The sequence below is a fragment of the Gorilla gorilla genome, chromosome 5 (assembly GCF_029281585.2).
Source record: "Gorilla gorilla gorilla isolate KB3781 chromosome 5, NHGRI_mGorGor1-v2.1_pri, whole genome shotgun sequence".
NCBI lineage: Eukaryota > Metazoa > Chordata > Mammalia > Primates > Hominidae > Gorilla > Gorilla gorilla.
Genome location: NC_073229.2, coordinates 51,791,074 through 51,805,282, shown reverse-complemented (window position 1 = coordinate 51,805,282; position 14,209 = coordinate 51,791,074). Strand labels below are relative to the sequence as shown.

Here is a 14,209-nt window from a genome sequence, read left to right as displayed (position 1 = left end):
GATGCCTGAAGCCTGGGTGGTGACGGTTCCAGCTCACACCAGCGGAGGGCTGGCCAGGTGAGAGCCTGCTCTCATGGGACGATGGGATTTCAGGAACCACATGGTTGGGAGGACAGGGGCAGCCCCAGGCAGGTGGGCATGGAGGAAGGTGGAGGAAGGCAGGCAGCTTCCCTATGGAAGCCCTTGGGCCAGCTGCGGCTATGCAGCCCATTTCACAGATGAACACAGGGAGGCTCTGGTGTGCCCTGCTGTGTTCTCTGTCAGGCGGCACCACATGAGGACCGCGGCACCCTTGCTGTCACCCATATCTAAAAGTTTTGTCCAGCTGGGGTTCTGTGGCCCAGATTTGCTGAGTAGTCCCATGTTGCCACATCTGCTTGATTCTGATTATTTTTTAAAGAAATAAAACGTGGATTGAGTCGGAACCTTCTTCAGTCCTGTTCCTCTCTTCTCCCTCGAGGTAACCATGATTCTGAAAGGTGGCAGGTTCCTTTCCTGTCCTCGTTTAGTCACTCAGCAAACATTTTAGAGCACCTACTATGGGCCAGGCAGTGTTCTAGGCACTGGGGAAGAGTGTGATGAAAACAACAGACAAAATCTCCTGCCCTCATGCAGCCTTCACTCATATATGTATAGTACATATATACGCGTCTTCATAAATATTGTATGTGGTCTTTAGATTTTACATAAAATCTAAATCCTGCTGCAACTTGCTTTTGTCCGTCAGTTTTACGATTTCAGGATTTGTCATGTTGACACATGAGAACTGTTATTCATTTTAACTCCATAATATCCCATTGGGCAAACACACCACAGTTTATTCATTCTTCTCTTGTAAAACATTTAGGTTGTTTCCATTTTTTTACAGTTTCAGACAGTGCTGTGTTGAGCGACTCTGTGTGGGTCTCCTGTGCCCACGTGCCGGGGTTTCCCTGGGGACGAGTGTGGACGGGGAAGCACTGGCTTGGAGGCAGCCGGCACGTTCAGCTTTACTAGACACTGCCGTGTGGTTCTGCAGAGGGTTCCAATGGACACGCCTTGATCAGGTGTCCAGCTGTCTTGTAGTAAAGGCGGGCCCCGAGGGATGGGGCCAAGCATAAGTCGGTTTTGATGGGTGGGACAGCCCAGGGAGGAGGGGAGGTGTGGAGCCTGGGCGGGCTGGGGAGGAGGCGCAGAGCTGGGAGAGATAGCGGTTCCTGCTGGAAAGCAGTCAGGGGCTGGCCTGGATCCCAAACTTCCCAGTGCAGTGGTGAGAGCCTCGTCTGAAGGTGGCTCTGCCCCTGCTACTGTGTGCCCCTGGGCAAGGCCTCTCTGGGCTCTGTCTCCTCACTCTCCATCCAACTTGGGCCAGGAGGTCTCCAAGGTCCCTACGGACTTGATATGCTCAGATTTTCTTGGCAAGTGGCTGTGGCTTCCTGCCCCTGGCCGGCGAGCAGAGGCACCAGCTTGGCCGGGATGGCAGAGCTTGCAGCTGGCAAGTGGCATTCGGGTGTTTGTCAGGAGCCTGGGTGGCTGGGGTCCTGGCAGGAGGCTGGGCAGGGGCTTGCCAAGGGAGACCCAGGAAAGCCAAGGAGGCCATGGGGACCCCCAGACTTCTTCATGTGTGTTCACCTCCCCGTATGGTCCTGTGCCTGGAGCCTGGGGAGTGGAGGGCTCCAGCCTCTGCCCTGAGATACGGAGTAGGCTTGTTCCCTGAGGGCTTTGTGGGCTTTCATTTGATTCTATCTACTCTCAGTATGGACCCATGGATTCTTACTTTATTCAATGAGAGAGACTTGGGGCACAGGGTGAGGAGGTGTGCCCCTCCCTAGGGGAGAGGTTTGAAGCAGGCGTCTGCGGGAGTGTTAGCCGTGTGGCCCAGGGGCTGGGTACAGGGATGGCTGGTGGGCTTGGTGTGACTTTGGGTCTGTAGCAGCGTGGCCTGGAATGCACAGGGTGGGCTGTGGTGATGGTGGATGTTGATCTGTGCCAGTGCGTGCATTCTGTGACTGTGTGTGGACACGTGTGTGCACACATGTACATGAACCCACCTAAACAACAGAGGCTGCAGAAGAGGCTCCGGCACAGGAAACACTGCCCCTTTATTCTCAGTGGCTGCTGCGGAGTCATTGCTTTGCAAGGAAAGGGAACTGTCCAGGAGCGGCTGCAGGAAATGGGGGCCTCTCCGCCTCAGGGAGGCTCTGGACACAGACCAGGATTGCAGTCCCACTGACTGGCTGTGTGACCTTGGTTAGGCTAGTTAGCAACCTGAGCCTCAGTTTCCTCATCTGTGAGATGGGGATATTAGCACCGGCTAATGTGTGAGGATTCATCGAGACTGGGCCTCGCATGGTGCCAGGCATGCAGGGGGTGCTCAGTGGCCTCTTGGGCCGCTCTGGTCTTCTCTGGCTGCAGCAGGCACCAAGAGAGCAGTTAAGGCAGAGATTGTGCCACTGCCAGGAGCTTGTGTCATCCCAGGAGAGGGCCTGGCTTGTGAGCCAGTTCCTTTACCCACTCCCCTGAGCGGACATGCTGACAGTAGGGCTGTGAAACAGAGGGACCCCATGGGCACTTGGTTTCTCATCCTGGGGGCAGCAACACCAGTGGGCACTCACCCCAGCATGGGCGCCATGCCCCATCATGCCCATGGGCCCACAAGCCCCCTCAACTCCACAATCCTATCCATTCACTACCTGACTGGATGAAAGGTGGCCGCTGGAGCCAGATGGCCCAAGTTCAAACCCCACCTCTTCCCCTGACTATCTTCGTGATCCTGGGGAAGCTACTTAACCTCTCTGTGCCTCAATTTCTTCATTTATAAATTGGAGATATGGTGATTACACTGGCCTCAGATGAGTGAATCCATATAAAATTTGCAGAATAGCATTTCCCATGCATCGGACACTCCATAAATGTTCATTAGTATTACGGAGCTCTGCACACCCCCGCCCCCCGCACTCCCTTCCGGTCTGAATCTCTTGCAGTTGCAAGAATATCAAACCCTCCTCAGCCTGCACTTGCATCTCAAGTTGCTTGTGGCTCACTCACACTCCCGCTGACTGAGCCGTGGTCACCTAATCCTTCCTTCACCAGCAAAACGAAGCTTGCAAGATATGCCCTGAGGTGCCAGGCAAGACCATCACGTGGATCCTCTTAGAGGAGGATCTCAGAAATATGACTTAACCTAACAGTTTCTCCCTGTTTGAGAGCAATTAACTCCCTTCTCCTGCCTTCCTTCCCGCTCCTGGAGCCAGGTGGCTCATCCTTCCCTTCCCTCTCCTCCCAGTCCAGCCTCTTCCTCTGTCCATCTGTCTCCCCAGATGGGGGGAGGAATGTCGCAATTGGCCCACTTTCTAAGTGGAAAGAAACCATATGGAGGGTTTAGCTGGGAACTGAGAGCCGGCCCGGCCAGTGGTGCAGCCAGTGGCTGCCTCCCTTGGCTCCCTCTGTGACCCCAGACTGACAGGGGCCCCAGTCCTGCCCAAGCACCTTGCTCCTTCTCCGCCCTCCCCATGAGCTCCTAGTAAACATGCTCTTCTCTAGCACTTGGGACTTCTTGGTGTCTTAGGAGAGACCTGAGGAGCTGTGTGTGTGTGTGTGCGCGCACATGTGCATGTGTGTGCATGCGTGTGTGTGTGTTGTGTTCTGTGGCCCCAGGCCAGCAGGGTGCCTGGCACAGAGCAGCCACTCCTTCCAGAGCGTACCCTGTTCTCTCCAGAATGCCTGCCGCCTGGCCACTTGCATCCTCTGAGGACTCAGCCCAGTGTCACTGCCTTTGGGCAGCCTTCCCTGGCGGCCATCTCCCTGCCCACAGGTAGGGACCCCTCCATGAGTGGAGCTGGGTGCTGGCACTGCCCTGTGGGGCTGGTGGTAGTCGTGTCCCCTGCACTCTGAGCCCCTGGCAGCTCCACCCAGAGTTTTCTGATGTAATGGGGCAAGTCTGTGTAGAAGGCTCAGGTGGCCCCAGCCTGGACCTCCAGGTCATTTGGAAGCCCAGCGGTGCCCAGCCTAGGTGTTTGGTTTGAGGCATTGTGTTGAGTTGAGTGGGACCCAGAGGGCAGCCCTTGGATACCAGGACTGGCTTCAAGATTAATCCCTCATGCTTTTCCATCGACTGCCACCAGGGGCTTCTGGGGTCTTATTCTCTGGGGGTCTCCAGCTCCTGGACTCCAGTAGGGCAGGTAACTGTGTGGCTTTGGGTAAGCCACTTCTCTTCTCTGAGCTTCAGTTTCCTCATCCGTCAAAGGCAGTGGCTGACACAAGCATGGCCCACAGATGCTCTGTACCACGAGGTCGGGTGAGATTTAAATACGTGAATGACATCTGTCCCCTGCCAGCACTTGAGAGGCACATCTGGGGCTGGGGATGGCTGGGACAAAGTGCTCCCAGGGTCTCTGATGGCCACCCAGCCTGGTCGTGAATCCTGACAACATTAAGTATTGACCCTCTCCTGATGGTTCCAGCCAGTGGCCATGCACGCTGCTCCTACCAAGGGCCTGGTGATGGGCATGGGGCCCAGGGACAGGAGCCCTGAGAAGCACATGGATATGGGTGTAGCAGGGACTGATGCCTCAGGGTGGGCTCTATTCCCAGCTTTAACCCTCCAAGAAACATTGTGAGCGGGTTACAATAAAAATAATCAACATTTACTAAGCACTAGGTACTGGATGTTGTCTTTATATGCATTACCTCACTTGTTTTATAACAGTTCTATGAAATAGGTAATACCATTATTTCCACTTTATAGGTGATGTATGTTCATCACAGAGAGGTCCAGTAACCGACCTAAGGTCACACAGCAGTAAGTGGCAGAGCTGAGATTTGAACCCAGGCAGTCTAGCTCCTAAGCATGATGCCGTGCTGCTTCTAGCTGCTATATGGGGAAACTGAGGCTCAGAGTACTTAAGTGACATATCCAGGGTCACCAGCTGGTAAGTGGAGCCAAGACTGGCACTGAAGCTGTCCTGACTGCACAGCCCATATCCAGAGGCTGGGATCCCAGGGCTGGGAGTCAGGCTGGGGAGCCTGGGCAGCACCCAGCCCCCATCTCCTGGAGTGTATGTTGGGAGAGTGGTGGGGAGACTCAGGTTCCCCTGCCCACCCCAACTAACTGGTGCCCCTCCTGCAGGGGGCGTGTGCATCGCCCAGTCGGTGAAGATACCACGGGAGCCCAAGGCAGGCGAGTTCGACAAGATCATCCGCCGCCTCCTGGAGACTTCGAACGCCAGGGCAGTCATCATCTTTGCCAACGAGGATGACATCAGGTGAGGGCAGGTGGCAGCAGGGTGGGCACCGGGAGCCATGCAGGTGTGGGCAAAGCCACGGGTCCTGTCCTGCTGGAGACCTTCCCAGGCGAGCCTGACCCCACCCTGGGATCCAGAGAGGTGGGTGCTGGTGAGTGGGTATGTGGGCAGGGAGACCCACAGGTTGGAGCACAAGCTACTGCTATGGGGCACTCCTTCCCTCCCCTCTCCATTTTCTGCATCCATTCCACCTGCTAGGGATGGCTACCTGGGTGCTTTAACAGAGGGCTGAGGCCGTGAGCTTGGGGCCAGACCACTTAGGTTCTAATGCTGTTCTCCCGCCTACTAGCTGTGTGACCCCAGGTGAATTTCTTAACCTCTCTGGGCCTCTGCTGCTAAGAAACAAATGAGTTAATGATACCTGCCTGATAGCGTTTGAGAATTCAATGCAGGAATGTGCATAAAAGGCTTAGAGTAAGGTCTGGCATGAAATAGGCACCCAGTAAATGTGGGCCACCTCTCTGCCCCTCCCTCCTTTCTGTGGTGAGCTCAGAGTACAGAGAAGAGCTCTGGGCTGTGTTTGGTTCTAGTGTTGGCTTAGGCTCAGAGAGCCCAACCTGAGGGGAGACACAGCTCTGTCCTCAGGGAGCCCCAGGATAAGGGGAGATACAGCCCTGCCTGGAATCTGGTAGGGCCCTCTAGTCCCTGCTGGTCACCTCTCCTTCAGAGAGGAGGCTGAGAGCAGATGTGGCCCCTGCCAGGTCTCCTCAGATATCTGGCCCGGGCTGGCAGAGCCTGCTGTGCCCTCAGACTCCCCCTCACTGGACCAGCCAAGGCTGCTCCGTGTGCCCAGTCCTTCCCAGGCGGCTTCCTCCTATTCCTCACCAGTGCTTCCAAGCCATTTCTGATGTTCTAACCTGGACTCCAGAGTTGCTGCAAAACAGATACCCTCCCAGGCCATTGGTGGGTCCCTGGAGGGATGGAAGAGGGCTTCTGGAAGATCATCACGGCCTCAAAAGCCAAAAGGACAAACTGCAATGGTTGTCTCAGGCAGCAAAAGGCCAGGGAGTGGAGGCCCTCAAGCCCCATCCTGACACCCTCAGAGCTGCACAGAGGCGGCACCCAGTCCCTTGAGGTGTGCAGGTCCCCTGAGTTCTGGCTCTGAACGTGTATGATGGCCACTGCTCAGCCAGCTCCTGGGGAAGCTTCTGAGCCACCGGGCCCCACTCCCTGACTTCCTGCCCCCTACTCCCATCCCAAAGCCTGGTAAGATTTGGCTCCCACACCCCACCCAGCTATGTGCCTCACTCCAGGCCTGCTGTTTTTGAGGACACCTTCAGCTCAGATGGACCCACATTCTGGGAGGGGGACTGAAAGCACTTGGCCTTTTGTCCCAGTGAAGAAGCCCCTAGGGGAGGGCTGGAAGGGAGCTAGACTGACTTCCAGAGCAGGCTGTGGGGGCGGGGGTCATTTCTGGAAATCCACATGCATTTTCAGAAGCAAACAGAAGTAAAAATAAACCCAGGTGACTCTGCAGGGCTGGATGATCGGGAGCTCTGGCCATCTCGGGCTGGCCGGATGCAGACGGGTATTAATGGGGTGTGGGTGTGGGTTCTGAGAGCAGCCTTACCTGCCATTAGTGGTGACCTAGGGTGCAGGGGGGCTACGCCAGTGAGCGGAGCTGGAAAGCCTCAGGAGTTGGGAGATGATGGAGGGTGGGGTGGGATGAGATGGACAAGGCCAGCTCAGGTGAAAGCTCTGGGGCCTGGAAACATTTGTTTCTCCCTGGAAGCCCAGGCCCTCCAGTCCCAGCTGGCCGCCTCCTGCACAGGCCCAGCAGCCACCCCCCAGCCCTGGAGTCTGTGCCCTGGTCCTCACCGATGGAAGGGCCTGGACAATCTGTAGTATCACAGCCTCTCACTTGCTGTGTGACTGTGAGCAAGTTCCTTGCCTCCTCCCTAACTCAGTCTCTCTTTGTGGGAGCTGGGTTAGGGGAATTCTGCCCATTCCTCCTTGTTTTTCCCCTCTGAGATGTCTTTGAGGGGCCACTTAATTCATGCCTCCATGAAGCCCTGGCTGAGCGCTTGCTGTGGGCTCCTCAGCCCCGGGCTGGGCTCTCGGGTCCCTGGTTTGATTTATATTACCATCACAGGCAGACTGGGCTGTGTGTGACCACTGGGCGGCTGGCTCCACATCCATCTCCCTCCATCACCCACTCCCACTCAGGGTGTGGGGAGCTGCTCTCTGAAAGACCTGGAATTTTGGCACAGAGGGCGGTGAATGAAGAGGGAGCTGTGGGCAGAAGGCAGCATGTGCAGAGGGGTGAGGGCGGCGGTTGTGTGATGGTGGATGCGTGTGAGAATGGGCAAGGAATGTGGGGGTGGATGAGCCAGGGAGGCATGCATCTCAGGGGACCGGGGCTGGGCAGAGGTGGTTGTGGGGCCTGAGTCAGATGTGGGGCGGGCGTGGATCTGGGGGGGACAGGTGTGGTCTTTGCAGGGACAGATGTGGGCCTGGAGAATCACGCTGGGCCTGCAGCAGGCGTGGGCCCAGGGGCAGGCAGGTTGGATGAGGCGGTAGCCATGGGTCTATGAGCAGGTGAGGGCAGGGGGTAGGGGGAATCCATGGCTTGGGGTGAAAGCATCGGTGCTGGGACAGTTGTGGACCCTGGGCTTCTGGGGGTGAGGGACGTGGGCCCAAAGCAAGTGTGGCCAGGAGTGGGGACAGTTTCGTGGACAGACACGGCTGGGCTGGGCTGGTGTATGTTCCTACAGGCGTGTGCTGGAAGCAGCACGAAGGGCCAACCAGACAGGCCATTTCTTCTGGATGGGCTCTGACAGCTGGGGCTCCAAGATTGCACCTGTGCTGCACCTGGAGGAGGTGGCTGAGGGTGCTGTCACGATCCTCCCCAAGAGGATGTCCGTACGAGGTAAGGCCGGGTGGGTGCAGGTGGTCGGCACCATCCTGGACTGCTCCTCCTGCCATCCCTCCTCGGCTTCCTTCCCCTTCTGCTCCTCCTCTTTCCATATCCTTCCTTTTCTCTTCCTTGGCCCACAGCCTCTTATGTTCTGAGGTTCTGGGCTGGGAGTTCTTTTAGGCCACATGCAACACAGCAGAATTTGAATCCAGATTCAAGACCTTCCCTCCTCTCTTCTCAGACATTTTTGGGGTGGAAGGTGTGTGGAGAGTCCGCTGCTGGAAGAGGCTGGGAGCCGCCCTGCCGGGGCTACAGGACAGGCCTTTCCTGCAGAGTCTGCCTGGGGTTGGCAGGCCCCGGGATGGCGCTGAGGTTGGGCCTGCCTCGCCCTGAATCCCCTCCTCTCAGGGCAGAACCCACAGTCACCTGGGCAGGAACGAACTTCTCTGGCCAGAACCTCACAGAGAGTGAGGTGTGACGTTCCCATTAATGGCCTGATTTGGCAGGGACCTGGCAGTCCTCACCATTGGGAGAAGGCTCTCTGGGCCCTCTCCTTCCCTGCCCTCCCTCCCTTCAATAGAATCCAGCATTAATGGAGCTGGGAGGGACTGCAGACATCTGCCTCTCCAAGGTACTTCCCAAGACATGGAGGCCTGAGGAGGGGAGGGACTTGCTCAAAGTCACACAGCAGTGTCCTCTCTTCATCCTGAGGCAGAGGGAGCTCCCTGGCCCATGGAGCCTTCTAGCCCTGGCCCATACCTGTCCAGAGGCCCATGGCTACCCTGTCATCCAAACCTGCCCCCCTGGGTCTACGTCTGCCTACAGGCCCAGTGTGATCCCCCAGGCCCATGTCTGTCCCTGCAAAGACCACATCTGTCCCCCCACATCCACACCTGCCCCATGTCTGACTCAGGCTCTGGAACCACCTCTGCCCAGCCCCGGTCCTCTCAGACTCGTGCCTTCCTGGCTCATCCATCCCCACAGCTCTTACCCCATCACACATCCAACACGCCCCCACCCACCTACCACACACACATAGCGAGAGTTTCCATACCAGCCCCAGCCATAATAAACACAACATAACAATAACTACTATGGTGCTTACCAGTGCCAGACCCCTTACAGACATCTCCTTTAGCCTCCCCAGCATCCCTGTGATGCACTCTTCCCCACATTTAGTAGATGGATACACAGGGCTCAGAGAGCTTGAGACACACACAGTACAGCGAGTGGCAGAGTTGAGATCAGAATCCAGGACTTGCCTGATAAGTACCTTTTCTCTCAGGAACATTAGAGAAACTTTTAGAACAATGGTCCTTATCTGGGGGTGATTTTGCCCCCCAAGGGGACATTTGGCAATTTCTGGAGCCATTTTTGGTTGTCACAATTGGGGGATGCTGCTGCTGGCCTCCAGTGGGTAGAGGTCGGGGTGCTGCTCAGTATCGTACGGTGCACAGGACGGCCCCCCACAGGAATTATCCCGCCCAGAGTGTCCACAGTGCCGAGGCTGAGAAATCCTACTGCAGGCCAAACCTCCTGCTCGATGCCAGTGCGTCTCCTGCCACGTGGCCAGTCATTTTGCTTCCACTTGGACGCTTCCATGGGCAGGAAGCTCCACGTGGCCCCGCTGAGCTTTCACGCCTCTGGCCCATACAGAGCAGCTCAGTCCACAGTGCCAAGAACAGTCAGTATGGCAGGAGGGGTGTCTGGGAGGAGGAGAGGGTGTTGTTCACCGCCAGCCTGCCCACCCTAGGACAGGCTTTCCGAGGCTGAGAGCAGAAGTGTGAGCCATGCAGAGCATGTGGAGGAGGAAGGCGGCCTCTGTCAGTGACGGGCATGTCCTGGATGTGAAGGAAGAAGGTCCAGGTCCCGGTCTTGCTGTGTGACCTGGGTGGTCCCCTCCCTCCTTGTCTGGCCTGGTCTCCTCTTCAGGTGCTCCCAGAGTTGGGCAGCCCCACCAGCCTCTGTGCTCTAATCTCAGGACTCCCAGGCGGCTCCTTCTCAAAGCCCGCTGTTAGCATTGCAGCGGTTAACGGCCATGGAAACATCCTCATCGGTGTGCTTCTCTTCCATAAGGGCAGCAGTTGTAGATTACACACGATCCCCCTGGGACCTAATACAGCTCTTTTCATTTTGAAAGAAACGAAATGCTCCACATTTTGTTTTCTCCTGGATCAGAGGATGTGCTCCTCCCGGTCTCTCTCCCTCCGCCTGGACCATCTCTTATCCTGGGGGAGGCGGGGAGGGCTGGGGCTGGTGGGGAAGAAGGCCAGTGAGGCCCTGACGTCCTGGTTCCCTGCCAGGCTTCGACCGCTACTTCTCCAGCCGCACGCTGGACAACAACCGGCGCAACATCTGGTTTGCCGAGTTCTGGGAGGACAACTTCCACTGCAAGCTGAGCCGCCACGCCCTCAAGAAGGGCAGCCACGTCAAGAAGTGCACCAGTGAGCATGCGGGCCGGCAGGGCCGGGCGGGCTCTAGGAGGAGCCGGGGAGGGCCGAGCCTGGGGGCCTGAGGCCGAGAGTCTCACTTTGTCTGTCGGCTGCCGCTGCCGGCTGTGGCAGGAGGTGCAGTTGGGCCTGCACCTGGGGTGGAGTTGGGAGGCCTGGGGCGGGGCCTTGAGGGGCGGGGCCACAGCAGATTTGGGGTGTGGCCTTGAGATCCTTGGGAGTGGTAAGACCTCTGGCCGCCTCGGGATTGATGTGGACGGCCCTAGGGCCAGCCCACAGCACTGAACTGACCCCTCCTAACCTGTATCCAGTCTTGACGCACACCAGGCTGGGCACTTTCCAGAAACTACCTCTAACCTCCAGGGTTCCCTCAGTCACTCAGCAAGCACCAGTTTGGCTCCTAGGCCGTGCCTTGCCCTGTTCTAAGCATGGCAGATATATAGCAGTGAAGAAAGAGTCCAACGGCGCTTGGAGTTTTTATTCTAATGGGGAGACAGACGATCAGCAAGACGAGTGAATGATAGAATATGTCAGAACAGAAATGTGCAGAAGAAACAAAACAGACAATAAAAAGAACGGAAAGTGTGCGGGGAAGGGAAACTGCAACTGTGAAGTGGCCAGGGACGGCCTGCTTGCGCAGGTGACATCTGAGCCCTCACATGAGAGGGATAAGCCGCACAGGGGAGGGGCAGTGATCGGGCCATTTTACAGATGGGAGAACCTAGGCTTAGAGGAGGTGAGTAGAGGGACTTGAATTCCCATAGATAGAGGGCGGTAGAGCATGACTTGCTCCCGGGTCTGAGCCCTGGGGCCCACGCCCCCTAGGTAGCCATCATGGCGTGTCCACTTCAGATACATCCGGACAGGGGTCTTTGCGCGCCCTGGGTCTGGGTGGCTCTGCGGCAGGACCCAGCCTCAATAACATTGGGGTGCTCTGGTGCCTCTCAGCCTGAGTGGTGCCTAATCGAGGATGATGAGTTATCTCCTGTATTCTCCCAGACTTGATCGTGCAGTTTGGGCAAAGGGCGGGGGACGCGCTGCATGGAGTCTTAGACAGCTCCTCCAGGGCCAGGGGAGAAGTGAGTGTGATGAGGGTGGGTGGGGAGCATGCTGCCCTCTGGTGGCCAGAGCCCACAGGGACTTGCAGCCACTGGACCACTGGGGACCCAGAGAAGCTCACAGCCAAACCCACCTGATCTGCAGAGTGAGTGCAGGTATGCGAGTGTGCCCAGTGTGGCAGTGTTTGTGTATACACCTGTGGCACGTGACTTCGCATGTGTGTGAGCTGGTGTTCCTGAGAGAGAAGGGGTGTGTGTGCCTGTGTCTTCTGTGGGGCTTATGTATTCCTGGGTGAGCTAAACATAAATATTGCTGTTTACTATGTATCCACTGTGTTCAGACACTTTAAAGACATCATCTTTAAAATGTGAAAGACATTTCACTCTCACAGCAACTCTAGGAACTCTTAAGATTCCTGCACTCTAGACGAGGATATGGAGAGTCAGAGAGACCAAGTGACTTGTCCGAGGCTGCTCAGCAAATGCCTGCATCAGGCAGTAATCACAATAGAGGTGTGAGAAGTGCAAAGATGCCTGGGTGTGGAGGCTGAGCCCTCATGGGTGGGGTGACCGTGCATCCTGTCTCCCGTGTTCTGGTGTAATTATTGAGAGCATCCCCTTCGGTTCTTGGAAGTGCCCAGGCGGGATGGAAAATTGTATGGGCACCCTGATTTAGATCAGCAGACCTAGATCAGGGGTGAGGATGGGGATGGATGGGGTGGGGATGGGGTGGGAAGACTGGAAGTGGTGGCAAGATGGACAGCTGGCGCCTCCTGGACCCAGTGCCTAGGCTGTCGAGGGGTCTGGGTTGTCAAGGGGAAGGGCTTTCTGGAATCTTCTCTTTGAGAGGGGCAGGAGGGGAGAAGGCTTTGGTCAGTTCCTGTAGGCTCTGTCCAGACTCCTAGTCCTTGGGGCAGGATTCAAGAACCTCTCCAGCAGTCCTAAGGGAGGCGTTTGGTCTGATTGTCAGCTCAGGTGGGGAAGGAGGACTGGAGCAGGGTTCAGAAGAGCACAGAGCTCGGCTGGGCGTGGTGGCACATGCCTGTAATCCCAGCACTTTGGGGAGCCGAGGCGGGCGGATCATCTGAGGTCAGGAGTTCAAGACCAGCTTGGTCAACATGCTGAAACCCCGTCTCTCCTAAAAATACAAAAATTAGCCGGGTGTGGTGGTGGGCACCTGAAATCCCAGCTACTCAGGAGGCCGAGGTACGAGAATTGCTTGAGCCTGGGGAAGTGGAGGTTGCAGTGAGCCGAGATTGTGCCACTGCACTCCAGCCTGGGCAACAGAGTGAGATTCTGTCTCAAAAAAAAAAAAAAAAAAAAAGAGCACAGAGCTTTCCCATGAGCCTGAGGCAAGCTCTACAACCTTTCTGGGCCTTTCCTTTCTCATCTGAGCAACGGGATTGATGAGCCAGCCCAGAGGGTGTCTCCAGAAGGAAGTGAAGCGTTTTCGTTAAGGGAGGCACTTCCTGATCTCTAAGCGGCAGCTGGGAAGCCTGGAGGTGCGTTAGAGTCACCTGGGAGCTTTTAACACCATACCAGGGCGCCACCCCCAGACCAACTAGATCAGAACCCTAGGGGTGGGGCCTAGGCTGTGGATTTTTACAAAGCTCCCTAGGTGATTTTAATGTGTATTTAGGGCTGGAGCAGTGGTTTCCAAGCTTTGTTCACATTGAATCACCTGGGGATCTTTTAAAAATACGGTTACCCTAGACATTCCGGTTTAATTTGCACTGGATGCAACCTAAGCGTCAGGATTTTTTGAAGTGCCCCAGGTGGTTCTACTATGCCGCAAAGTTTGCGAGCCTCTGGCTTGGAGGGAGGGGTGGGTGATGCCCCTCCTAAATCAGGAGGGCGCCCTAAATCAGGCGTGCGCCCTAAACAGGTGAGGAGGCATGAGCAAAAGGGCAGAGGCTCTAGATGCAATATGTCTCAGCTGACCCGAATCCTTCCTGCTGCATTGGGAGCCCCAGCAGAGACAGGTCAGAGTCCCTGTGTGGCCCCAGGCCAGGCGCTGTGAGCCTCTCAGTCTATCTCTGGGTGAGGTGAGGGGCGGGTGAGGGGGCTGCTGGGAATGTTTGTGGGACCTGAGACCCTGGGGGAGGGGCAGGCAGCTCTGGTTTCCCCATGGTCCTGCCCCTGAGCTGAGCCTGTCCCACAGGAGAAGGCCTTAGGCCAGGAGGGCTGGAGTGACACCCACAGAGAGCTGGGAGCAGGGGCAGGGGAAGGACCCACCCCTGGGTCTGAGTCTGGCTCTGCCTTCTCCCTGCTGTGTGACCTTGGACAAGTTATCTAACTTCTCTGAGTCTCAGCTGCTGTCAGTAGATCAGGGAAGGCAACAGCTATCTCAGTGAGCTGTGAGGTTTAGAGATAAAGAGTGTGAGGAGGCTGGCTGAGAATGATGTGTATGATAGGTGCTGATAAAATGATTGTTATTGCTGATACAGAGAGGAAGTGGGAGAGTTGGGATTTAGACAGGCAATTGGGTAATCTAATAGTCCAAGTCTGTTGGTACCAATTCTGTCTGTCTGCTGTAGAATCCCGGAGGAAAGAATGTGCCAT

General features: G+C 56.4%; 1 protein-coding gene across 12 annotated transcripts in view; it reads left to right on the top strand.

Moving 5' to 3' along the window:
- GRM4 (glutamate metabotropic receptor 4) overlaps window positions 1-14,209 on the top strand; it is a 126,004-nt gene that overhangs the window by 80,907 nt on the left and 30,888 nt on the right. For 7 of the 12 annotated variants that reach the window (XM_055390208.2, XM_019029570.4, XM_055390209.1 and 4 more), the window contains 3 exons: window positions 5,108-5,243; window positions 7,997-8,151; window positions 10,443-10,583. In XM_055390208.2, the coding sequence (XP_055246183.1) occupies window positions 5,108-5,243; window positions 7,997-8,151; window positions 10,443-10,583 (432 nt within the window). Of the gene's footprint in view, window positions 1-3,697; window positions 3,794-5,107; window positions 5,244-7,996; window positions 8,152-10,442; window positions 10,584-14,209 lie in introns of all 12 variants that reach the window. The other 5 variants (XM_055390206.2, XM_019029566.3, XM_055390205.2 and 2 more) reach the window with 1 other exon arrangement.